The sequence below is a fragment of the Neltuma alba genome, unplaced genomic scaffold (assembly GCF_004799145.2).
Source record: "Neltuma alba isolate B1F8T4 unplaced genomic scaffold, ASM479914v2 tig00012620_pilon, whole genome shotgun sequence".
NCBI lineage: Eukaryota > Viridiplantae > Streptophyta > Magnoliopsida > Fabales > Fabaceae > Neltuma > Neltuma alba.
The window spans coordinates 53,167-78,047 of record NW_021637061.1 but is presented as its reverse complement, the minus strand read 5'-3'; the positions used below and the strand labels follow the sequence as shown (position 1 = coordinate 78,047).

The 24,881-nt window shown below is 31.1% G+C and overlaps 2 protein-coding genes and 1 pseudogene across 2 annotated transcripts; 1 reads left to right on the top strand and 2 right to left on the bottom strand.

The window, feature by feature from the left end:
- Positions 1–4,616: 4,616 nt before the first annotated feature.
- LOC114729292 (gamma-glutamyl peptidase 5-like) lies at positions 4,617–11,644 on the top strand (annotated as a pseudogene).
- Positions 11,645–15,338: 3,694 nt separating this feature from the next.
- Positions 15,339–18,315, bottom strand: LOC114729289 (hemiasterlin resistant protein 1-like). Its single transcript, XM_028916272.1, has 5 exons — positions 18,210–18,315; positions 17,397–17,456; positions 16,885–16,968; positions 16,613–16,788; positions 15,339–15,780 (listed from the first exon to the last, which is right to left on the bottom strand). The coding sequence occupies exons 1-5, from the start codon at positions 18,229–18,231 to the stop codon at positions 15,682–15,684; spliced, it is 441 nt and encodes a 146-aa protein (XP_028772105.1). The 5' UTR covers positions 18,232–18,315; the 3' UTR covers positions 15,339–15,681.
- A 2,025-nt stretch (positions 18,316–20,340) lies between these two features.
- Positions 20,341–22,520, bottom strand: LOC114729285 (probable LRR receptor-like serine/threonine-protein kinase At3g47570). The gene is made up of 3 exons (XM_028916267.1): positions 22,502–22,520; positions 21,012–22,469; positions 20,341–20,839 (listed from the first exon to the last, which is right to left on the bottom strand). The coding sequence occupies exons 1-3, from the start codon at positions 22,518–22,520 to the stop codon at positions 20,481–20,483; spliced, it is 1,836 nt and encodes a 611-aa protein (XP_028772100.1). The 3' UTR covers positions 20,341–20,480.
- Between the last annotated feature and the right edge of the window lie 2,361 nt (positions 22,521–24,881).

Here is a 24,881-nt window from a genome sequence, read left to right as displayed (position 1 = left end):
AGATTTTTTTTTTTAAATATCTTTCCAGCGTGAATATACTACCTCTGGTCCTTAATATAAGACCCTGTTTGACTTTTATTTTGATCCTAAATATAAGACCCCAATCCACTTTGTCTCTCATATTTATACCTTTTTTTCAAAGTAGCCCTTCTAACAATAATAGTTTTAGTCAATACACTTGATTAGCAAGGATATTTTAGGAAAAACAACACCTATTTAGGATAAATAACTAACTCAACTTATTTCCTTAATCTCCTCAAATCAGTTAACTGGCTTTTATAATTAGGACCAGAGATAGTATATTATATTAAAATCCATAAAAATCATGTTTCAAGTCTCTACTAAAGATCATGGGTTTTGATTATTTTCATTCTCTGTTCCCATTTCATTCTTCTTGTTTTTATATTCCTATCCAAGGTAACCTAAGCTTTTTTGTTTTTGAAAGAAAAAAAAGGGGAAATTTTGGGAGCATGCCACAGCCGCAGGTGCGTGTATTTGATAAGCCACTTGCATATATATAAATATATATATTTTTAATTATATTTTATCTATTTATTTGAAAAAATTTAAAAATTATCTACTTTTACTCCCTGATATATTCAGATTAATATTAGGTGTTAACATATTTGTGGCGACTTCTCAATTACATTAGTTTAGATTTCCGATCATTTGAAATTCAAACATTTGTAGCCAGATCTCAATTTCTGAGAAAGGCATTTGATATAATTTCTATCAATTTATAATACATTTAGTTCTTAATATAAGAGCTAGATAACTAATTTAGAAATAATAAAAAAATTAAGTTAATTATTTGTCACATACGTGTTGGTCTCCCTAAACCAAGTCATCATCTTCAATCATGTGTATAGGATGAGTGAAATTATCCTCTACTAAGAACTATTATAATCAATAGGGATATTTTGAAGAAAAATAAGAGGTAAAGCAGGCTAAAGTCTTATACTTAAGATTAAATTTAACTACTAACTAGCTTTTATGTTAAAAACTAGATTGGAGGTAGTGTTATTTACTTATATTTAAGCCTTTAGGGAGTATTTTGATTTAAAGTTTCCCATTACCTTAATTCGTGTATTTCAAACTATTTGGTCCATAAACAAGCGTCTTCACTCTACATACTGCATGCATACTTCACAATGCAGCTTGTTGCATATTTACTTGGTGATGTGCTTGAGATTTCTATAATTTTGCTTACCTTAAATCAAGCCCTTATAAAATTATAAGAACCAAAACGTTTAAAACTATAGAGAGAGCAAAACCTAAAGACCAATAATTATATAACTCTAACGTCCCTTTTGGTATGAAGTATTAAAAATAAGAGATAGGAATTGAGATTGAAAGTATAAAACTATATTAAAAGCCTGTTTAGTATGAGTAATTATATAATACTTGGAATTAGACAAACCCATATATGTGAGATTGAGGAATACCATGAGGAGAGGTGGTATTCTCTAATCTTATGTACATGAAATTGCCTAATCCCATGTGATAAGAAATCACTCATACTAAGTATTTTTTTAACGTATGTTTTTAACCCCAATCCCAATACTTATTCCTCATTTTTAATATTTCGTATCAAATGTAACCAAAATTTAAATCTTTTTAGGATCCAAACAGGACAACTCAGAGCGCAATACTAGCTACCTCCATGAATTTGTAATATGTTGTATTTGCACTCCTTTTTTTCTATTATTATTTTTTAAATTAGAAAGACTTATATTAATATTAATAATCGGAGGTCATGAGTGCGATTCAATCTATAACCTTTAATTCACTTATAGTGGAGATTTCATACCATTAGATTATAAGTTTATTGGCTCTTTGCACACTTCTCATGCATACTTGTTCACTTCATCCCTATCTATTTTTATTAAAATTTCGATTTTCATTCATTGTACTTCACATTATGCATCTCAGTGTACTGGCTTGATTATGTATGTGTTATGGGATCTCTATCTTTTCGGTTTACCAAAGAGTTAGTTTCTCAAGCTTAATCAAAGAAAAATTCAAAGAGATGCATTAATATAAATTTAATTAAATCTTTCTAGGATTGAAATAGGACAACAAAACTTTTTTTTAGGTGAAACAAGTGTATCCCCAAATCACATTAGATTTAAGATTAATCACTTTTGAGTGTAAAGCGATTAAGGAATAGCACTCCCAACAAGGATACAACAAAACTTTAAGCACGTTAGATTCACATTCCAATTACAGTGTTAGTTGAAAAATAATGTGAAAGTAATTTGTGTTAGGAAAAATATTTATGTCAAATTCCTTATATTTATTATATTAAGTTTCCTAACACAGATATGAGAAATTTGACGTAACTAGTGTATCATGGGTTATACAGTTATATGAACTTTTTTTTTAAAAAATACATTTCAAAGTTTCTTCAAGTTATTTTAGACTTAAGACTACTCTTTATTGGGTTGGTAATGTAAAGATTAAAATTCTCTCAAGAAGTACATTTTTTGAGATTCGAATTTGTGTTCTTACGGAATAGCTTGTTGGTATATGTTTATATGACTTAATGAAGATTTTGCACCGAAACGCAGCAACACATAACAAACAATGATTGAGGAGCTAACTAAAACCGAAAAGTTTGAAATACTAACAATTTGTTCCTCCTAGTTAATGCCCACTTAAATCGAAAGTTTCCTGTTTGACCAAAATAGTAAATTTACTACGATAGAATTAGTTACCATTTACTTGTATAACTTTTTTGACTAGGTTCATAAATGATTCTAATTCCACCTCTAATTCCGGTTATGTTCATAGCCCCACTATGTGATGCTGATTTGCTAAGCAATTTACACCAAACTTAATTAAGCCAACTAGATATTCTTGTATTTTATTAATCTGATCTTTATTATAAGGCATTTTCAACTAATTCACTATTTTCATAATCAATAAAGAGGTGATTATATCATTAGCTTTGTTTTTTTTAAAAATTCCAAATTTACTCTTATTTAAAATCATGAATCACATCTTTAGAAATAAAGAAGGAACATGTATTTTTTTTCCCTCATCTATACCACATCTATCAATCAGAAGTTAGAAAAATATTTGACCTGAAAATTTAAAAAACGTTATGGCAATTTAACCTAATTTTTATTGTTAGGGGCAAAGACACTTATTGATTAGAATTAGATTTGAAGTATGAGTTGGTCATAGCTTTCTGGGAAAAAAAAAGAAAGAAAAAAGAAGGGAAAAATCATGGGAGGGTGACTTTTGGTGAACCGGACCACGGGACCAGCTAACGTCGAAGGGCTTTTTCGTAATAAAAACAAAAAACCAGTCCCTTTTGGTAACTAGAATCCTTTAAGAGCTCCAAAATTGCTGGGATTCATTCCATCGAGGCAACATTGCATTTTCATTTTTACTCCGTTCCCTCTCTTCCAAAATCCCTCGCTCGTCCTCCACTTTCTCTCTCTAAAATCTTAGAGACGAGGAGAATCACTCAGAAGCAGACAAAGAAAGGGGAGGGCGAGGACGATTGAGCTGTCAGCTCTGCGATCTGCGAATCGGAGTGGAAGAGAGAGATCGGAAAGGAATCGATCGTCGATGGAGGAGCGCCGATATGCAGTGTTGATGTGCGCGGAGGAATCAGAGCATGTGAGGAAGCGGTACGGCGGGTATTATGGAGTGTTTGTGAGAATGCTGGCGGAGGAGGGGGAGAGGTGGGACGTGTACAGGGTGGTGCCTGGGGAGTACCCGCCGGATGAGGAGGTGGAGCTGTACGACGGATTTGTGATCACCGGAAGTTGCAATGACGCACGGGGGAACGATGCCTGGGTGAGAGAGCTGCTGACATTCCTTAGGGCCTGTTTGGTTTGAGGGGAGGGGAGGGGAGTTTCGTCCTCACCTTATTTGGTTTAATTAAAAAGGAAGGGAGGGGAGGGTATTTAATGATCCCTTGTTTGGTTCAAAGAGGGGAGGGGAGATATAGTAATAATCAATTTACCATTTTACCCTTACATATTAGTTTATATTTTTTATTGATATATTATATAAATTAATTTACATCTTAATTTAAATCATATAATTTAATAAAAATTTAGTCTTATCATGTTAATACGTGTATTAAAAAATTGGTACAATAATTTTTTATTCTAATTAATATAATAATATATTTAAAATTATCAAATTTACAAATTTTATATGCTCTAAGAAAAATGAAATTTTATTTTCTTTAGGTTATCTTTTTTTTGAGCTTGAAAATATATTTAATAAATAATATATTTATAAAAAACAATTAATTTTATAATATTATAATTTTTTATTTAAATAATTTTTTATTTTTAAATAATTTTTATAATATATTTTTAATTATAATAATGTATTTATTTTTTATTTTTTTACTTAGAATAATATATTTTTTATTTGAAATAAATATTATAATAATATATTTTATAGGTAGAAGTGGAATATTAAAAAAACTATAAGGACATAATAGTCTAAAATTTTGGCTCCCCTCCAAATTTGGAGGGGAGCCAAAATGGGGGGAGGGAGAGCTCCCCTCCCCTCCAAAATTTTTAACCAAATGAGGGGAGGGGCTCCCCTCCCCTCCCCTCCAACCAAACAAACCCTTAAGAAATTGGATTCTATGAGGCAGAAAGTTCTGGGCGTTTGCTTCGGCCACCAGGTATGTTAATTTATTTATTTTAATAATTTATTGTTCTGGAGAAACCAGTATGTTTTTGTTTGGTCAGGTTTTACCCGTTTTTCTGTTTTTTATTCCTTTTCCCGCTTGTTCGGTTGATTTATATATATGTTGAATGTTCACTTTGGTTTTTGAATTTTATGCTCCGTTTATGTATTAGTATAATTTAACAAAATTTTAGAAAATCATGTAAGTTTATTCAGATAAATAATCATTTTAATTTGTTTTTGGTGACTTTCTTCCACAGTATAAAGAATGACTATGGTTGGTTGATAACCTGTGAGTAAGTAGGACTTTTTTCTTTTTTTATTTTCTGTTAATATAACTTTTGGCCTTTTAAATTTGGTTTTATTTTTATTTTAGTTTCTCAAATTTTAAATTATAAGTTTTCATTTCTTAATTTTTTTATTTAAAATATTATTTTCTATAATTTAATAGAAATTTGAATCATTTTTCAGAAACTAGAACCTAGGATTTAAAATTTAATGGGTCAAAACCCAAATGAGAACAAATCTAAAAAACCAAAAATTATATTGACTTTTTAACAAATTGATATTTAATATCGATTGATATTGATGATTTTGGTGAAATATAAAACAAAATGCACAAATCACCCTGTCTTTTTAGAGGTGCATTGAATAGTTTATTAATTTTAATTTAATTTTAAACATGTTACTTTTCTAATCTTATTTATGAGGTACTTCTAATATATTTTACACAGACAAAAAAAAACTTTAAAATGCATTAACTCTTTATTAAAATGTAATAATTTTTTAACTTTACCTATATTTAATATATACACATTTTCAAAGAGATAACTATTTATACTATAATAAATGAAGGACAAAATAATATATTCATATTGAGAATTTAATGAAGTGACTTATAAATAAGATAAAAAAAAACTTTTTCTTTCTGTCCTATAAATAGGACTAGAGGTGTATAATCCTTTTTTTTTTTTTTTGCCGGTAAACTGTAAACATGTTATAATACCTAGCATCATCGTATAAATAAGGTTTAGGAAAAAGAAACTCTTTGTAAACTCTGAATAATGTAGTTTAACTTAAATGCTTAATGCATTGGTGCTTCTATCCTTACACTAATGAACACAACAAATTGGGGCTATACTTTTATGTGAGGTTTTTCCTGCATAAACGGTGAAAAGTTCTTGGTTCATAATTTAGAATTTACGAACATGATTTATACACATAACTTTAAAAATTAAAGGGCCAGCGCATAACTTAAAAGTTCAAAAATTAGTTGTATAAAAAACCGAATTAGAGGTTCGTTCAATCCCGCACATTATCATTCAACTAGTTTGTAACAAACCCAATATAATTAGGATTTGGATCCCCTCAATTAAGTTTTTTAATTGAAAAATATTAACCATTAGATCACAATATAATGGTAATGGTGTTGAGATAAAGAGCTTTGATTTTTTTAAAATAAATAAATAAATTGGTAACTCTTTTCCCAATACTGTTAGACGGTGATGATATATGTTTCTGAGTTGAAACTGGATTGATGGAGTCTCGATGATATGGTATATTATGACATGTTATGGTAATATTTGACATAAAGTACATTTATTGTTTTTTAAAATTAAAATAATTAATTCTTCCCCAAAAAAAAAGAGTATCTACCCGAATCCATTCGAGATTCTTCGCTGGTGTTAATTTTGTTTTATTCTTTTTTTTCTTCCCCTCTCAGCAAATAATTTATGTCACATGCGATTCAGACACGCGATCGGATTCAGACATTCGATGCCTTTTGTCGGATTTATGGTAAATATACAAGTATATGGAGGAAATAAAGTTTATTGTTTATGTTAATCAACATGGATAAGATTAGATTCATGAATAATTTTTTTTGAAAGAAAGTAAAATATTTAGTTATATAAATTACTTTCTTTAGGATAGAAGACATTTAACTTATGAATTAGATTTAAGAAGTAGCAGGACACTTATATCCGCTTTAAACTTTGAAGCGTTATTTACAAGTTCTTCTGATGGATCTGAGAAAGAAAACGATATTGAGAATGAATAAACTATATAAATTTTATTTATTTATATTACACTTTTTAAATATAAATATCCATCTAATATAGGGTACGTAAGGGTAAGTTATTATCTAATCAAATTTGAGCAAATTTAATTAGAATATCTCTCTCAAACTGATTTTTTACGGAGTTTTTAATCATAATGGAAAGTGTGTGGTCGCTATCCGCATCAGGGGACCCAACATGAATGTTGTGGAGGGGACGTTGATAGTGAGGTGAAATACAAAAGTTTTGTTTTAACAGAGCCGAATAGTATAAAAACTTATCTTTGAAGTTCACAATCTTTAACAAGATTTTTCTTATTTCTCACTTGGCGTTTATGATTTTCTTTTGATGTTTTGAATTGAAAGTGTTTGGAGTCATTGAAGCAGATAGGAATTTTTTATGCTACTGATGATAAAATTTGAACTGATATGAAGAAATGAAGTCGAAAGAAAAATAGATAAAGTAATCTAATAATCTGTTCCCCCCCTTCAGAATGCAAAAGTTACTAGTGATTTATTTGCGAGTGGTTCAAAAGTTGAAGAAGAGCATTTTACTTATTTTTCAAAATTTATTTTTTTAGTTTGGATATATTTTGAATCAATTACACAACTTTACGAGGAAAAAAAAAGTCCATTTTAGATATTTACTTTACATAGTATAAAATTACTTAAAATAAGTTAAATCAAATGCCATTTATATCTTAAATCTCAACTATTTGATACTCTCAAGTCTCATCTATTCTTAATATAAGGTACATTTCACATCATAATTTAGTATTTATGAGGCATTATCAAGAATACTCCTATTTAATTTATTTTCAAGTGTTTCTAGAAGGGAGGATCCTACAAAAAAAAATTTGGAATTACTAAATTTCAAATAAAATTTTTTACAAAAATCTGTTCTGTATAAGTCTAATATTATTGTTATCAAATTTGATTGAAGATTTTGTAATCTTAATATAGGATTTTTTTTTATATAGAAAATAGAGTAACTTTAACTTTACGTCTTAATTCTTATGATTTACTACCTCTGGTCTTAATTATAAAGTTTTATTTATAATCTTTAAATGATGTTTTAGGAGGTAATAGTTAGAAACATTATATAGAGAGGGGCTCAATGCACAGAGGAATGTGGAAAATGCAATGACTTTATGTGACCTTATGTTGTTTGCGAGTGAAGACAACCTAGGATTACGTGTATTCGGTATCTGCAATCACATGATGTGTTGTCAAACATGACAACCACTTGGCATGTGAGGAATTAATTACATCTTAGCCGTTGGTTTCATTCATGACGTGGCATGTGGCCGGACTTGATCATGCAAATTATTATTAAGCTCATATCTTGTGATTGTATCACTGCCACACATCGCTTGACCCCAAATCAAAAAAGAACATTATACCTTATATGTCTATTCATGTCTCGTCTGTTTGTTGTTTATATGATATGGGGAATGAGTCGGACTTATAATATAAGTAAAATTTATTCGATTTCAAATATAAAAACTAGATAATTAATTGGTAAAAATTAAGAAAATTGGTTATATTAGTTATTTATAAAAATATATATTGGTTTTTTTAAACTCTATAGTACCATTTTAATCATTTTTATTAGATACTACTCCCTTGATAAAAAAAAATCCTCTTAATATGCACATTCGATTAATAGAGTTAAAAACATTATACATTTAAGAGATATAGAAGATTGAAGTTTTGCATTTAGGACAAAAACAAATCCATCCATTAGTTCTTATATTTAGGAGTAGATGAAGTATGTTTCATTATAAATTGTATATTTAAAAATAAAAATTAAACTTTAACACAAAATTACATTATTTATGTGTCACAAAACATTTTAACTTATTTTTTCAGACTCTGTGTAACACCTTTTATGACTTTTCATTCCGACGAGCTTATCTCTTCGCTTTGGTTTTTCTTATTGCTTGTTTATGCCCATGGTTTTCGACTCCACGTGAAGTTGCAGACTTCTCAAAGCATGTAATATGATAAACCTTTCATCAGAGAAATATATATGGCAGAAACACTTCAAACTTAACACCTCTTACCAAATCTGGGGACGGGAATTGACTTCACTCAATCCAAGAAATTAAAACACAGATAGATATTGATGGACTTATTTTATGTCCGCTAATAATTTATCAGTAGCTATCTCTTTTATGGCCACAAGAACCGCTAGGTTTTATTTGGTAAATGAGGATGATTGTTTACTAGTTAAGCTTTTTGTATTGTTCAAACTTTGGATAGGTGTCTTCCACGTTAGTTGTGGGGTCACTATGATAGATTCCCTACCTCGTAATAAGAGCAATAATAATATAACCTTACCATGTGATATGGTTCCCCATAATCTATGTTTCCTTTTTGTGTTTTGTAAAGTTAAATTTGCTGAGTTGGATGAAATTATGCAGTTTTCTGACCTAGCAGATAATGTTTGCCAACTTTGATAGCCATAGATCACTGATCATTGACACATGTATAAATATTCTGGTGGGTTGCATACTACTTGGGTAGGAGCACTATTCACTGTTGTCGTTACTATAAAATTTAGTTGATTAATTTGGAAAATTAAGAAATTTATTAAATTACTTTAAATTATTTATATTTATCGTTTTTCTTCAAATTAATTTGTCTTACTTATAAATTGATATATAATGTAATGATTTGCATAAATATTTGATAGAGATCATGTAGCATATATTATAATTAAGTAATTTAGTAATTTTTTTTAATTCTTTCAAATTAGCCAGCTGGTCTTAGATTAAGGACCATATGTAGTATGTGTATACATGTGTGTGTATATAATGCAGAAGAGGGATAGTATACAGATCCTTTTTCTTTAATTCAAGAGCCGAATAATGACTTTGTTGAAAAAGGATTCTGATGAAAATTGGGGTTGGGTTTTGATCAGATACTTGGTCGAGCACTAGGAGGGAAGGTGACTCGATCTCCCACAGGTTGGGACATCGGTCTCAGAACGGTGACGTTTTCATCATCTTCATCACTGGCCCTGTCTTCTCTCAAGCTCCCTTCAAGGCTCTCCATAATCGAATGCCATCGTGACGAGGTGTGTCCCTTTCCTAAATGCGACAACTCTAATAGGTTGAATTACCTATAATCGTTAACACAATCTCGTACGTCACTTTTGACCCGCTTATCTTCCTCTTCATAATCCCACTTAGATGCCTACTTGCTAATCAACTATGAAGAAACACACACGGAATATATATATATATATATATATATATTGTTCTAGTTCTATTTATAAGTCACTTCTAACACGCTTCATAAAAATTGAAAAAAAACTTTAAATTTCATTAACTTTCATTTAAAATTCAATAACTTTTTAATTTTATCCCTGTTTAATATACATTATACCTTACGTAAACAAAGCCAACACAATAATAAATGAAGGGTGGAATTGTACATCTGTATAAAAAATTTCTCTCAATACTCTATAAATAAGACAAAAAAATATCTTCTCTCTCTGTCCTATGAGACCAGAGGAGAATTATAAAGATATATATTTAGTTGTTAGTGACAAAGCCTGCATGCTTAATTACTTAATGATTTAGTTAATGGAATTAAAAAAAAATTAGGTGAGAGAGCTGCCAGCAAAGGCCTAGGTGATCGCGTGGTCGGAGAAAACAGGAATTGAGATGTTTCGGTATGGAGATCACATCATGGGAATTCAAGGCCACCCTGAGTACACCAAAGACATTCTTCTTCACCTCATCGATCGACTCATCCAACGCAATTTCATCATGGTGTGTGTTTGTATTCAAAGATTCAGGGGGTGTTTGGTGGGGTGTTTGGCAATACAATGAAACTATGGTTTTAAGACCAAATTATGATTTGGGTCTCAAATTTACCAAACAGGGAGGAAAATTAACAAACTGCAGTTTCAGGCCAAAACCATGGTTTTGGACTCAAAATCATGGTTTCAGGAAAAGTGAATCCATTCTGCTTCTAGCTTAAATTAAAGAGTATGATTGTGCATGTCAAAATAGATCTCAACAATAATATGACTTTAACACCCCTCAATTATTTTTTTATAAACATATTTAATCTTATATTTTATAAATATATGCACATATTAATTATTTATTAATTATATTATTTTATGTATTATTAATTATGTTGGAAAAAATATATTATTAACAATTTTATTCCTTCAAATTAAAATATATCATAAAATTTATCTTTTATGTAATTATCATATTAACTTATGTCCTTTTTAGTAATTTGTACATATAAAAAGTGTTTCTGATAATAATTATCCAAACAATCTCACTTCTCATAATCACTTTTTCACAAAATCTATTCTCTCAAAAATCTATTCTTCAAAAGCTATTCTCTAAACCATAGTTCTAAACCATAGTTTGGTTTCATCTTAACATTTTTTTAGTTGTTGATGATGGGATTTGGGGTATGAACTGTGGCTTCTCAACTATCCCTTAATCTTTCTTCACTTATCTAAAAATTTTTTGTTGTTGTTTCTCTTAACCATTAGGTTCTATATAAAGAAACGAGGAGGAAAAAAAAAAGAAACATTGGAGAAGTGGTAGAAAATTAAACGGGGCAGATGGGGTAGCTTATAAATCTCAAAAATGATTTTCATGTAGCCGAGCTCACTTAGTGAACAGGGCTTATTATTGTTATATGTGTGTGGGCGTGTGTGCCTATGAACCTCTTCGTTCTCTTCTCTCTAGCTGTAATCTTCTGGTATTTCAGGTAGAAACCTGTGTTATGTGCCCTAATAATAACTGTCACCCATTATCGGTGTTTGATTTGTGACGGTCACAGAAAGCTTATGCAGCTGAGGCGGCGGCAAAACTGGCTTTGAGGGAGTCGGATAAGGAGGCATGGAGAAGACTGTGCATCACCTTTCTCAAGGGTGGATTATGACAATGCAGTGAGAGAGAGAGAGAGAGAGGTTTTCTATTGAAAGAAGTTGGTTTTAGGAAGAAAAGAGAATGGAGGAATAAGAAAGTAATGGGGAAAGTAGGGGGTTATGTGTAAGGGTGGACTCCATTTTCCTTCTCATCATTAATCAATTAAATTCCACTGATAGGAGAAAAGTGTGCTTAGTCTATTGATTTTTTTTTAAAAAAAAAAGATGGCGACAGAATGTACTAATTTTAGAAATATGCAAAAATAATTACAAGGAAAAGAAAAATTTTCAATTAGGTAGATGCTTAAGCCTCCATTAAAGGAGTATTAAGAAAAATGCTTTTTTTTAATTAAAAAAACAAAAATTCTGTGTGAATTCTTTGACCGGTGAGTACTATGAAGGCCAGCAAGAGAAATTAGTCAAGGGAAAAAAAGAAATGAAGAGTAACACATTATATAAATAGAAAGAAAACAAAAGTCATTGATTTTAGTGTTTACTATGATCTTTATTATAAAATAAATTAGCTACTTGAAGTCAAGGAATTCCATATTTAAAAAAAAAAAAATCATTTTGTTGAACTATGTTAAAATTACATGAACACTTTCTTATTGTAGACATATATAAATATCTGAAATAAAAAAGCTGTGTAAAATTAATTCTGCTTACGAAAATATAATATATATTAACTTAAATTCGTACTTATATTATAAAAATGGAAATAATATTTTTATTTTTATCATTATATAGTTGGGGGGAAAAACCTTCAACCACAGTATAATTATTGTCATTACTTAATTGAAGCAAGTTTTCCTTGCCTTTTGATTTGTAACTCAAAGTGTGATACCTAAAGAACTTCATATACTTGATATTTTTCAAGCATTTTAAAATCAATGAGGGATAACATCCGAATATGATTTCTAATATCTATGCAGTTCAAAGACCTGCTCTTGTATTATATGTGTGTGTAATATTTGTCTCACTTTATCCAATCATTATTGGCGAGATACTGAATTTTTATTTTCAATTTTTTTGGTAGTAAACAGGAGGACAAATTTTTATATAGAACAAATTCCTTTTCGAGCTAACCTATTCATTTCGTGAGTTAGCTTGGACAACCCCTTCCCCCCCCCCCTTAATTTACTTTCTTTTACCTGGCTGAGCACAGCACAATCCCTAAAGCTACAAACTTAATCAAGTGGCTGAACACTTTATTTTCCAATTTACTTTCATTTCATAGTGATTACTTTTCATTTATATTATGCAGGATAAAAGATTTATGTCTATAGTTATATTTAATAATGTATTCATTTTATTTTTTGTTGTAGAATGCAGATGCTGAAGATGACAAGAAAGAATCAAGGATTAAGCTTGTTTCTAATTCCATATAAGATTTAAATATCATTATTTTTTAATAATTGATGAATGATATATTCATATGACATGATTATGATTGTTATCATATTTGTGAAAATTTGATTTATAATATCGACATGTGGTGTGGATGAACATGAATATGTTATGTTTGTTGAATGTTGTTTATGATAATATGTTAAGGTGTAATTTTGCCCTCAAAACTTTTATGTAGGAGCTGTGAGTATTCAAAAAAAAAAGTTTTGGATCAATATTACCTCAAAAATATTAAAAGATGAGTAATATCGCTCCAGGATATTAAAAACGTTAACGGTTAATATGAGTTTTTTGTCAATCAATGTTAAGTTTTTGACAGTTTAGGTGCCTACACTTTTTCTTAACACTTTCGGAATGATATTAATCCAAAAAAACCTTCCAAACATTTATATCTGCTACACAAAAACCTTTGGAGTTAAATTCAACCTGAAACTTATGATAAAATAATGCAAATCATGTGGGGAGAATTATATTGTCAAAAATAGAAAATAATTACTAACAAGTCTTAATAAGCAGTTGTCATTTACTACTCCAAAACTTGTCATTGCAGACTTCTATGTTGTCACGAATACTTTTTAATAATTATATTCGTTACTTAGGACTTCACAGTGATTCTCCCAATTATATAATATATATATATAGGTTTAAAGCGGGTTACATGATTTGTATTATATTTAGATTTTTAAAATTAATATTTTTTTACCAGTAAAAAAAAGAAATGATGTACTACCTCTGATTCCATTTATAAGATCTTGTTTGTATATTACAAACGAAATTTTATAATTACAACCAGAGGTGGTATCTACTAAATGGCTCTCTTAATGTTGTTAACCTCTCTTGATGTTGTCATTTGATCTCTTTAATGTATTTTGGCATTTGCCTTTCTGAAGTATGCAAGTACTTGTACATTTTTCTCATTTTCTTTATTTTATATATCTTCTTTATCAATAGAAAGCAAGATAGTGAGATGCCTGGAGTTGGGTAGCAGTAGCTAGGAGATTAGTGAGAGAATTTATGGATGCTGCAACAAGTGATGTCTGCTGTAGGTCAGATCAAATAGTTCTTATTTTGAAGATGGATTACCCTGCAACGGTAAGGCCTAAAAGCTTACTCAAGGCTACGTGCCAACATTGATGTTGTAACTAAAATGACAACGTTATCTAATGTCCTAAAAACTCTCTAATAAATGAGAGATTGTGGATCCAGTCACATTTATAACCATCAAACTGTTAGTGGCTACAGCAATGGAGAAGTGAATGCACAGAAAATGCCCACGTCTTTGTTGAGAGCTAACAGGAGAAATTGTGAAATTATGAAGACGAGGGTGATGAATAAATTTTGACGAGACTTGCCTCTTTCTTAATGTAAGAAAATATTGCAGACGTACAAGTGTGTTTGTGGGTGAGCGGCAACATTTAGGCCGTCGTTAAGGATGGTGGTTCGAAGCATTCCTTGCTCTCTCAGGGTACTACCACGTTCTCACGGTTTCTCATTTCCGAATGCAAGTATTATTCCTTATTAGGAGGAGAGGCACAAAATTCTCTGGGAATATCGGCCCAGCATGCACGGCATCTAAGAATGAAAATGGTGGATTATTTGGACCACAGTGACTGCAACAGAAGGAAACAGAAGGTAAGCTGGCTCATCCAGATACACTTCCCAAGACCTGTGCAACGTGCAACGGTGCAAGTGTAGCCAGAATCCCTATGGAGGAAAAAGCGGAAGGAAAACAGAAACTAAGAGGTATTTGGATAACCCCATAATTACTTTTCAGAAACACTTTTCTCCAAATCGAGATAAACTCTTTCACATATTTACTTATACACCGTAAAAGCACTTCTGAAACCATAGTTTTGTTCTTACCCGAACACTCTCTAGGTAAAGCATCCAAAAATAGTTTTAAAAAAAAATTACTATTTTCAGGAATTTTTCCTCCTAGTGTTCTTTCCAAACATTGGTCAAGTTCACAACATAATCGAAACATTTCCTTGGGCAGCTGCGTGAGCATCACGCCACGTTCATAAAAAGGATAACATGTTTTAAGACTCAAACAGTGGCTGTGTCAATCTCCTTAGAGGTAAAACTGTCCTAGTTGGACTTGGCTGGAATATTGGGAAGGAAATGGGTTCCAAGGGTGTGTTAGGGTGGTACTGGCTGAAACCATCCTGTTATGCAAATGAAGTTTATTTAGTTGGCAATGGCAAAATAAGGGGGCCGGCAAAATAAGCTCAGAAAACACTACTCATACGAAAGAGCCCATGATAGCCCCACCCATCGTCCATCCTTTTCAGCACTATAATGTCGTTAAACAGAGAAATAACAATTGTTTCAATGTCAGTTTCCTTTGATTAATATCGTTAAACAGAGAAACTTGTTTCGCTCCGGTTCAACATAACAACCATTAAACAGATCCACATATAAAGAAGACCAAACAGACCAATTACGATATCCAAAGATCATAATAGCAATAAATGAATACTGATGGTTCATGCAAAAAGTCTTCTTTTCATCTTCCTCCATAAAAAGGCTTTATTTAAGTAAAGCCCACAACCACACACGGAATAATCTTAACCTTCAGAGACAGTCTAGGACAGTGACGCTGACGCTGACTCATGGCGAAGGGCAAGAGCAGAGGAAAAACAGCTCAAGCACTCAATGAGGCTCCAGAGTTCTTCCTGCACTCTGCTAGCATGTCCGTGTAGAATTGGCACTTGCTAATGTCATTCTCGTAACTGTTCAGGCACTGCAAGAAAATAATCGCACATCTCTAATGTTAGCAAATAATAGAGAATCATTAACCAACAGCAGGAATAAAAACATTAATGAGTATCTATTAGCAATTTTCTTGAAGAAACCTTAAATTCATATTTCAAACATATTTCTCTCAAAACCGCATTCTGAAACCAATGGGATAACAGTACCGGTCCTGTTATTCAGTACATCATCAACTGAAACCTTGAGCAGTATACTTGTTGCCATAATGAGCCAATCACTAAGAACTCGTATACATTAATGACTAGCTATCAGTGATTTTCTTAAAGAAACTATGAATTAGAAATCCAAACATGCTCTGTTTCCAAAACTTAGGCTTGCCCCTGTAACCTAAAAAAAGATTCAAACATGTTTGGCTTAAAAACAGATTGTGAAACCAATGAAATAATCATAATGGTCCAGTTGTTCAGTAAAACATTAGCTGAAACCTGAAAACTATATTATATACTTGATGACGCCATACTGGTGGAAGCACAAGAAATTCATGCAAAGCATGGAAAGCACAATCATATAACATACATTTGAAACATATCTGACAACCCATAATAAGGAGCTGTTAAAGAATAAGAACCTTTCACATAGATCTTGCATGTCTTGTAGAATGTTAATCAAATAGATATTATTTTCTGCTGCTTAAGATATTTCTATACTACTGGACATATCAAAGCATATAACAGTCAAAACAATAATTGATGCATGAATTTGTGAGACATCCATCCCATAAGGAGTTATTCAGTTGTCCAAGTTCAGGTTTGATTTACAAGTCATAACCCAGATGGCTAGAGCAGGTAAGAAATGCATACATCTTGGAAGGCCTTTGTGTGAACACCGCAGGCATCGCTACCAAGACTATTTGCATTTGGTGCAGGGGCGGCAGAAGCACCCTCAGCAACAACTGTTTCATGTTGAATAGTTCGGGGACCCATCACGGCATCCACTGCCCTGTGTGCTACTGCACTACCAGTTCCAAAAGCCATGCCTACAACAAATTATCCATCCATTAAGCACAAAGAAATTCATTTTCACAGGTCCCATCCCATACATTAAAATGAAATAATCATATTCATTAACGTACCCTGAGCAATGGTTGAACCAATGCCACCAAGCAGAGAGCCACCACTGTCGCTCTGTGCGGGAGCTGGGGGAGGAGCATGGTGAGCTGCATTAAGACATAACCAAGGTAGACAAAAATTAAACTACTTCTTAAGTTTCTGGCTGAGTAATATTAATACTATGTCACAACAAAACTCTTTGGAAGATACATTAAACCTTCATCATCTTCTTAAGTTTCTGGCTGAGTAATATTAATACTATGTCACAACAAAACTCCTTGGAAGATACATTAGACCTTCATCATCTTCTTAAGTTTCTGGATGAGTAATATTAATACCATGTCACAACAAAACTCTTTGGAAGATACAGTAGACCTTCATCATTATTTGGATTTAAGAACAACTTAACTGTGTTGTCAAAACAGTTAAACTTTTCGGAACTTAAATTAGGAGCATGGTGTAGAGCTTAACTTTGTGAACTGAAACCCAAAAATATTGACAGTTTAACCATTTATTGCATCATATTCTTATTTACCTGGCTGAGGTGGGGGGTTACGAGCCGCTGCTGGACGAGGCACCGAACGAGGAGATCTTCCTGCAAAGATAATCATATCACAAAGGATCACACAGCTAAACTATTACCTCTCAGTGCAACATGCACAAATTATTGATTAGTTAGTTTATTGATTCAGAATTTTGTAACCAAGACAAAAAGAAAAAAAATAATAATTACAATATAATAGCAGCAAACGCTTGGATGACAGGGAAACTAGCTTACATTCCAAATGTTTCACTAAAAGAAATGTTCTACGAAAACATTGCCGTTTGTGACATCACAGATCGCCAAGTTGAAACCATAATAACCACAAATGACAAAGTCAGGATAAAAATCCGATTAGCATCAAAGTATCCTCAATAAAGAGGCAACCTACGCTTTTGGCAACACCCCACAAAAATCTTGCTTAAATGATCATCGACTTACGCAATAAGCACCACAATTATTCCACACGCATCACCAGAAATGAGGGAGCATATGCATCAACGCATGAAAATTAACGGGTTAAGGAAAAATACATCCCTCTAAGCAGTAAACGATTTCCCATTTTTCGGGAACGACGGAATTAACATTTCAGCAAAAGCATAAACGTCTAGCGTCCATCAACAACAACACCTTTCAAGCGCAAAACATAGAACCCTAAAACCCCAATTCCTTCGATAATGAAACAGGAAAATTGGAAAAGAGAAAAAACCCTAGATATCAACGAAGAACTAATCCCATAGCTTCCTAGTAGATTAATGTCCAGAAGATGAGCACGAAATATAAATCGATTAGAGGTCAGCCAGTTACCACTGGAGCTGCGGCGAGGCATGGTTAGGGTATGGGGTTGAGGCGGCGAAAGAGCAGATTGAGAGACGAAGATCTCTGAAGAGGAATCATGAAATATGCCGCTGCAAAAATACAAGGGAAAATTCCAGATAAAGCCATTTGAATATACATAATTTCACAGTGGGTCCTGGAATTGTTTAACTGACAGAAAGGATCAATAACCCAATCTGTCATTTCTAAAATTAAAAGTAATTAACAATTTTGTCCTCATTTGTATTCATTCACTACAATAATTTAAGAAATTACTATAAAAGTTTAGGTATTACCTAGATTCATGTAGAAAATAACTATTTATTTTTTCGTAGTCAGGAATGCTCCATAAGAAGGTACCTTGTTATTAACTACAACTAATCATGTAATCACTAGAAAAATATAAGCATTACCTAGATTTGTTTAGAGAATAATTACTCACTTTTACTTTCATTTGTATTCATTCACTACAATAATTTAAGAAATCACTATAAGGGTTTAGGCGTTATTTAGATTCGTGTAGAGAATAACTATTTGTTTTTTCATAGTCAGGAATGCCCTATTAGAAGATGTTTTGTTATTAACTGCAACTAATCATATAATCATTAGAACAGTATAAGCATTACCTAGATTTGTTTAGAGAATAACTACTCACTTTTGTTTAATCAAGACAAAATTGTCAATTGCCTTTAATTTTAGAAATGACAGATTGGGTCATTGACCCTTTCTTCATTTACAGAATTTCAAGACCCAATACGAAATTATGTATATTCGAATGGCTTTATCTGGGAATTTCCCAAAATACAAACAACCAAACCCTTGAAACGGGAAATTTATAGCGAACGCCACAATAAGATTATGAGCTGCGGATTAGCCCAAAAATGGAGCTCTAGAACCACTTAGATTGTGTTAACATGGAAGTACATGATTGGTTGATTTTAGGTCTCGTTCAATTTTCCGTTGTGTTTGGATGTGTTGATTACTTTTATCTTATATTAATTTTTTTTTATAAAAATCATTTTGTTAAATTGAGACTTATTTGAATAAATAATAAAAAATAAATTTACATATAAAATGACTGAAAAAGTCATGTATTTTATAACCTATATCTAATATATACGGTTTGATAAATTTAAAAACATAATAAATTAAAATAAAATTTATAAAAATAAAAAGAGTTAATACTTTATTAAAGAAAAGGACAATACTTACATCAAGTTTCTTGTATGTATTATGTCAAATTTTTTGATCACACATATCTATGTGTTTTATTTTTAAAATATTTCCATTTAATAGTGTTAAATTATAAATTCACACGAAAAAAAAAGAACTCATGACCAAATGTGACTGAAAAATTTGATATGATAGATATAAGCAGCTTGACCTAAATTTTTTTTCAAAAAAAATGTATTAAAAAAATTATTACCAGCAAAAAAAAATAAATTATTAGATCAATGTAGAATCTGTTTGAATACAATTATCTTTCTTTTTGTTCTCATTTGTTTTTCCTCCCCAAAAGCTCATTAGAGAAAAAGTTAACCAAACACGTATAAACGTTAAAACCACCGATCAATTGACTTCTCACATTGCCCAAGGCATGTTTGCTAGTTGTAACGCCAATCCGAACACATGCTTTGTGGTTAGCAAAAAAAATTGAATGCTTGTGATTTTCCTTACTTTCGCATCATAAAATAAAACACAAATAGTTGGGTCTTCTGTCGCTAAACACCTTCAAAACCTTTCTAAATGTAAAATTGTGAGTCTCGACTTTTCATGAGGGGTATAAGAATGTCAGAATAAAAGCGAACACATATTAATATTAGATATACAGAATAAATTTAACAAAACACAACAACAACAACATGATTACTCTTTTTGCTTCTTATTATGATAAGATCTCTTCTAAAAGAAAATTTTGGTCCTTTTTATAAGACCGTACAATAGTTTCAATCAGACTCCTCCTCATTCATATTATCATTTCACATCCCCTTGTTTAATTTAATTCATGTTAATGCTTTTTTCATTCCTCAACGTTCAAAAACAAATGAATCAAATGCAATTTAAACAGCTAAATACATTTGCAATGGAAAAAATGTAAGAAAAAGGAAAATAATTCAAGACATGAAAAAGGCAGAGACTTCGTATATTAATACAACAAACATATAAATCATCACCATTTTAACATACGACATGTTTTATAGACAAAATAAATCAAAGGATAAAGGAAACCGTAACTAAAACTTCAACACAGAGATTATTTAACTAGTGGCACGTCTCTAATATTTTACGTAAATATGACCTTATCTTTTTTAATGAGACTACAACATCCGTCATCATTATTCGCGCCTCAGGTGATTCAGTGCAACAACTTAATGCCAAGTTAAAAATTGATGATATATGTGGTAATATATTGCTGATATTTGGATTTCCTTGATGCAGCAAATTAACATCTAGAATATTGATGATTGAATGTGGTGTTGATTTGCTAACCCAATCTTTTAAACCAAGACCTTCAACAAACATTTCATCAGTTGGCTTCTTCCTGGTAAACATCTCCATTAGAACAATGCCATAGCTATACACATCTCCTTTGAAAGAAATCACTCCTTTTGATCCATACTCTATATTTCAAAAGAGAATATAAGGTTTAATGTTAAACTTTTTTTTGTATATAGCTAATATAAATCTTCACATATAGGAACAAAAAATATATATCAATGATTGGATAATATAAAATTTTGCATAGAATAATAAAAAACAACATTATTGAACTAAAACATTATTATTTATTACCTGGTGCCATATAACCAACTATAGCTAATGTTTTTGTATGAGTTTCCAACAGTCCTTCACTTAATAGTTTAGCTATACCAAAATCACTCAGGTGAGCCACCATGTCTTCATCCAACAAAACATTACTTGGTTTTATGTCACAATGAACAATTGGAGTTAAAGTACCATGATGAAGATACTCTAATGCAGCTGCCAGGTCAACCATTATATTCAACCTTTGCAGGATATCTAAACAGTAGTTATGAGAGTACAACCATCTATCAAGGCTTCCATTTGACATGAATTCCATGATTAGAGACTTGAAATCATCGTTAGAGCAACTACTGATAATTTTAATAAGATTGCGATGTCGTAAATTGCACATGGCAGCACATTCAACATCAAAACTTCTGAATGCTTCTTCCATGTCTATGTTAAATACTTTGACAGCAACTATCTTTTCATTGGGAAGAATCGCTTTATATACTGATCCAAAACTCCCAGAACCAAGAAGATTACCCTCATCAAATCCATTTGTTCCTTGTAGAAGGTCATAATAAGATATCCTAGTTGGTGCATCCAAATTTGTTAAATCCCTATTGGTTGGATAGTTAGCATCATCTCTGTTATGCTTTAGAAAGACAATGCCTATAAAAACCAAAATGACAACCATGATAGGCACTGAACATTTTATCGCCAACATCACTTTATTTGATATATGCTTGTTTCCTCTCCTACACGGTCGGACTTGTAGTTGGGATTTTCCACAAAGATCTTTATTCATCATAAAAGATTGAGCAGTAAAATTTTGAAAAGGGTCACCGTTTGGAATTTCTCCATCCAATAAATTGTATGAAAGATCAATAGATTTAAGATAGAGTAGTGACTCCAAGGACTTTGGAATCGCACCAGACAAGTGATTATGAGAAAAATCTATTAACTCAATACTTATCATGCCACTTAGTGATTCAGGTATAGGCCCTTGTAATTTGTTGTGAGCCAAAGATAGCTTTTGCAAAGTTATCAACGTGGCCATAGTTGTAGGTATACTTCCTGAAATTTGGTTTCTTGACAAATTCAATAGTATAATTGCTCTCAAATTTGATACTTCTGGTGAAATTATGCCACTCAATGTATTGGAAGATATATCTAAAACCAAGATATTTTTGAGACTCCAAAAAGAAGGAGGTAAATGAGAACCTAGCTGGTTAAAGCTAAGATTTAATTGATGCAAAGAAGTCTTCCCAAGACATTCTGGAACTGCTCCCGTAAACATGTTGTTTGCAAGATTCAACTCACTCAGACTTTCGAGTTGACAAAGGTCATTTATAATGGACCCTTGCAATCTATTGTTGCTGAGACTTAAATGTTGAAGACTATGTAATTTATTAACTCTATTTGGAATCAACCCAGTCAAATTATTCCCATCCAAAGCTAAATTGATCAGATTTTTTAAATTTCCAATTAGATAGGGTATAGCTCCGCTAAACTTATTCAATGATAAATCTAACGTAATGAGCTTAGAAGCATTTGATATGCTGTTTGGAATTTATCCAATTAGATCATTTGTATCCAACCATAAGGTCTCCAGGTTGGGAAGGTCAATTCCTAAATATGATGGGAGAAGGCCGGAGAGGGAATTACTACCAAGGCGTAAGATTCTCAATGTCGAAATGTTGAATATATTTGAAGGAATAGGTCCTTGCAAATAATTAGAGGTCAAGTCTAAGACATTAAGTTTATCAAGTTTGTCTATCCCTTTGGGTATAAAACCTGCACACAAAAATTGACAGAGATCATGACTTGTATATGGTTAAGATAAGAATACATACAAATAAATTTATTTTTATTACTTTTTAAGCCTTTATAACATTTTTGAAGCACAAATTATGGAAATCACATAAACTACCCTTAGTTAAGATGCCATGGTTTATAGAAGAATTGTTTGAAAGTTAAAGTTTAATTTTAAGTTGTAATTTCTGAATAACTATTTAATAGAAAATTAATAAATTTCTGATATAGTAAAGAAACAATTGAAAATTTTGAGGAAAGAAAATTAAACAGGGAAATGATGTGTTGTTTAATTGAGGGCAGAGGAAAATGGAGAAAAATAAAATCTCATTTTAGTTTTACTCCACTACAGGGGAAAAATAAGAAAACCATAAACTCCCATCAATTCATGATTTGATCTTTTGGTATTTTGGGATACTAGCTATATTCAAGCCCCCACTAAGAATATGGGCAATATTAATGAAAAGATGAAAAAGAAAAATCTCATTTCAAATTTATGAGAAGAAAAATAAAACAGTTAACGTTACTTGCATATAATACACATGATATATGTTTGTGTGTGTATTATAACAAATAAAACTATGTGTCTTACAAATATTAGAAATTATAAAATGTACCGAGAAATTATTTTTCTTTGTTTAGGTCTTCGTGAAAATTTGGAAATAAAAAAAATTAAGAAAATCATAAATTATAGCTAAGGTGAAATGACCAGTATTTCTTTGAAAAATAAAAGTGTTTGTGCTGTAATTATTGAATAAGTGTTTAATTTGAAATGAACAAATTTGAAAAATAAAAAATTTGAAAAAGAAGCATAACAGATGAAAAAATGTACTCTGCAATAGAGAGGAAAAAAAATACGAAATTAAATTTGTTAGGAAACAGAAAAAATCTAAAAAAACAAAGTACTGGCATATAATAAGTACGTATGCTGCATTTAAATTTGGTTGAACAAGCATTTCATGAGTTGCAGTTATTGTATAATTTGTAATTGTAATTGATCTTCTATACATATCTAAATAATTTTTGTTTATTGTACATTTTTTAATTATTGCGTTGTAATTTGTAAAAAATATTATAATTTTAATTTCAGTTAAACAATGTTGAATTGTTGCAACTTATATATAAATAATAAATAACTAAAAACAATTCCAAACTCATCTGTATTTTAATATTATTTAAATATTAAGATGAGAAAAAAAATAAAATTAAAGTAATTAAGAAACAGAAAAAATTTTGATAAAAAAGTGCTGTATGGTTCGGAGTTTTGCCATCAAAGAGTATATGTGAGGATTTTGTTTTTCTTTGTTACAAATTTCACGACATCCATCTGTTCATGCTTGCGATTTTGAGAAAAACAAAATCTTATTTTACAGAAACGCATTAAAAAGAAAAGAAAACACTAAAGTAAGTGCATACCTGTAAATGAGTTGTCACCCAAATATAATTCTTTTAAAGATGTGCAGTTGCTTATTGATTGTGGAATGCTTCCCTCTAATTGATTAACAGCAACATTAAAGAGTTCAAGTAAAGGGAGTTGATGACACATTTCTTCTGTCAAACTACCCTTTAAATGATTTTCGCCAAGGGTAATTTCTTTTAATGACGGCGTGTTCCAAAGAAATGAAGGAATTTCGCCTATAAATAAATACAAAATATTTGTTAATTACTAGGTAGTATGGCAAGCATGTTCCTAATACATCCGTCTGTACACAAGCATATAAATAATACATGGAATTTTGGTAATTAGATGCTTAAAATTAATAGAAAATAATTTATTTTTTGTTGGACCATAGTTTTTTTTTTGGTCCAATGTTGGACCATAGTTTAAAGGGACCCTTCCAATATTAATGACCAATTAGATGTTAAATTTCTTTCAAAGAAGAATTGTTGAAGATCAGAGACTATGGAATTAATCTCACCTAATCTAAAATGAACATCCAAATTATTTATATTTTGTATTATAGTTATTAAAGTATTTAAAAAGGCTCTAACTTTAAGATCTGAGGATGAATTCATCATAGGCAAAAAGGGCTGAAATTTTAAATTTTCTTTAAGGAATTAGAAATAGTTTTAGTTACACATTTTGGAGATGAAACAAAA

What these genes read in the sequence shown, in the direction of transcription:
- LOC114729285 (XM_028916267.1), bottom strand. An exon ending in AGTTGGTTATATGGCACCAG is followed by an intron (nt 20,840 to 21,011) that starts GTAATAAATAAT and finishes TTTGAAATATAG; the next exon opens with AGTATGGATCAAAAGGAGTG.
- LOC114729289 (XM_028916272.1), bottom strand. Translation starts at nt 18,231, where the DNA reads ATGCCTCGCCGCAGCTCCAGTG. An exon ending in GCCTCGCCGCAGCTCCAGTG is followed by an intron (nt 17,457 to 18,209) that starts GTAACTGGCTGA and finishes TTATCTTTGCAG; the next exon opens with GAAGATCTCCTCGTTCGGTG. An exon ending in TAACCCCCCACCTCAGCCAG is followed by an intron (nt 16,969 to 17,396) that starts GTAAATAAGAAT and finishes GTCTTAATGCAG; the next exon opens with CTCACCATGCTCCTCCCCCA.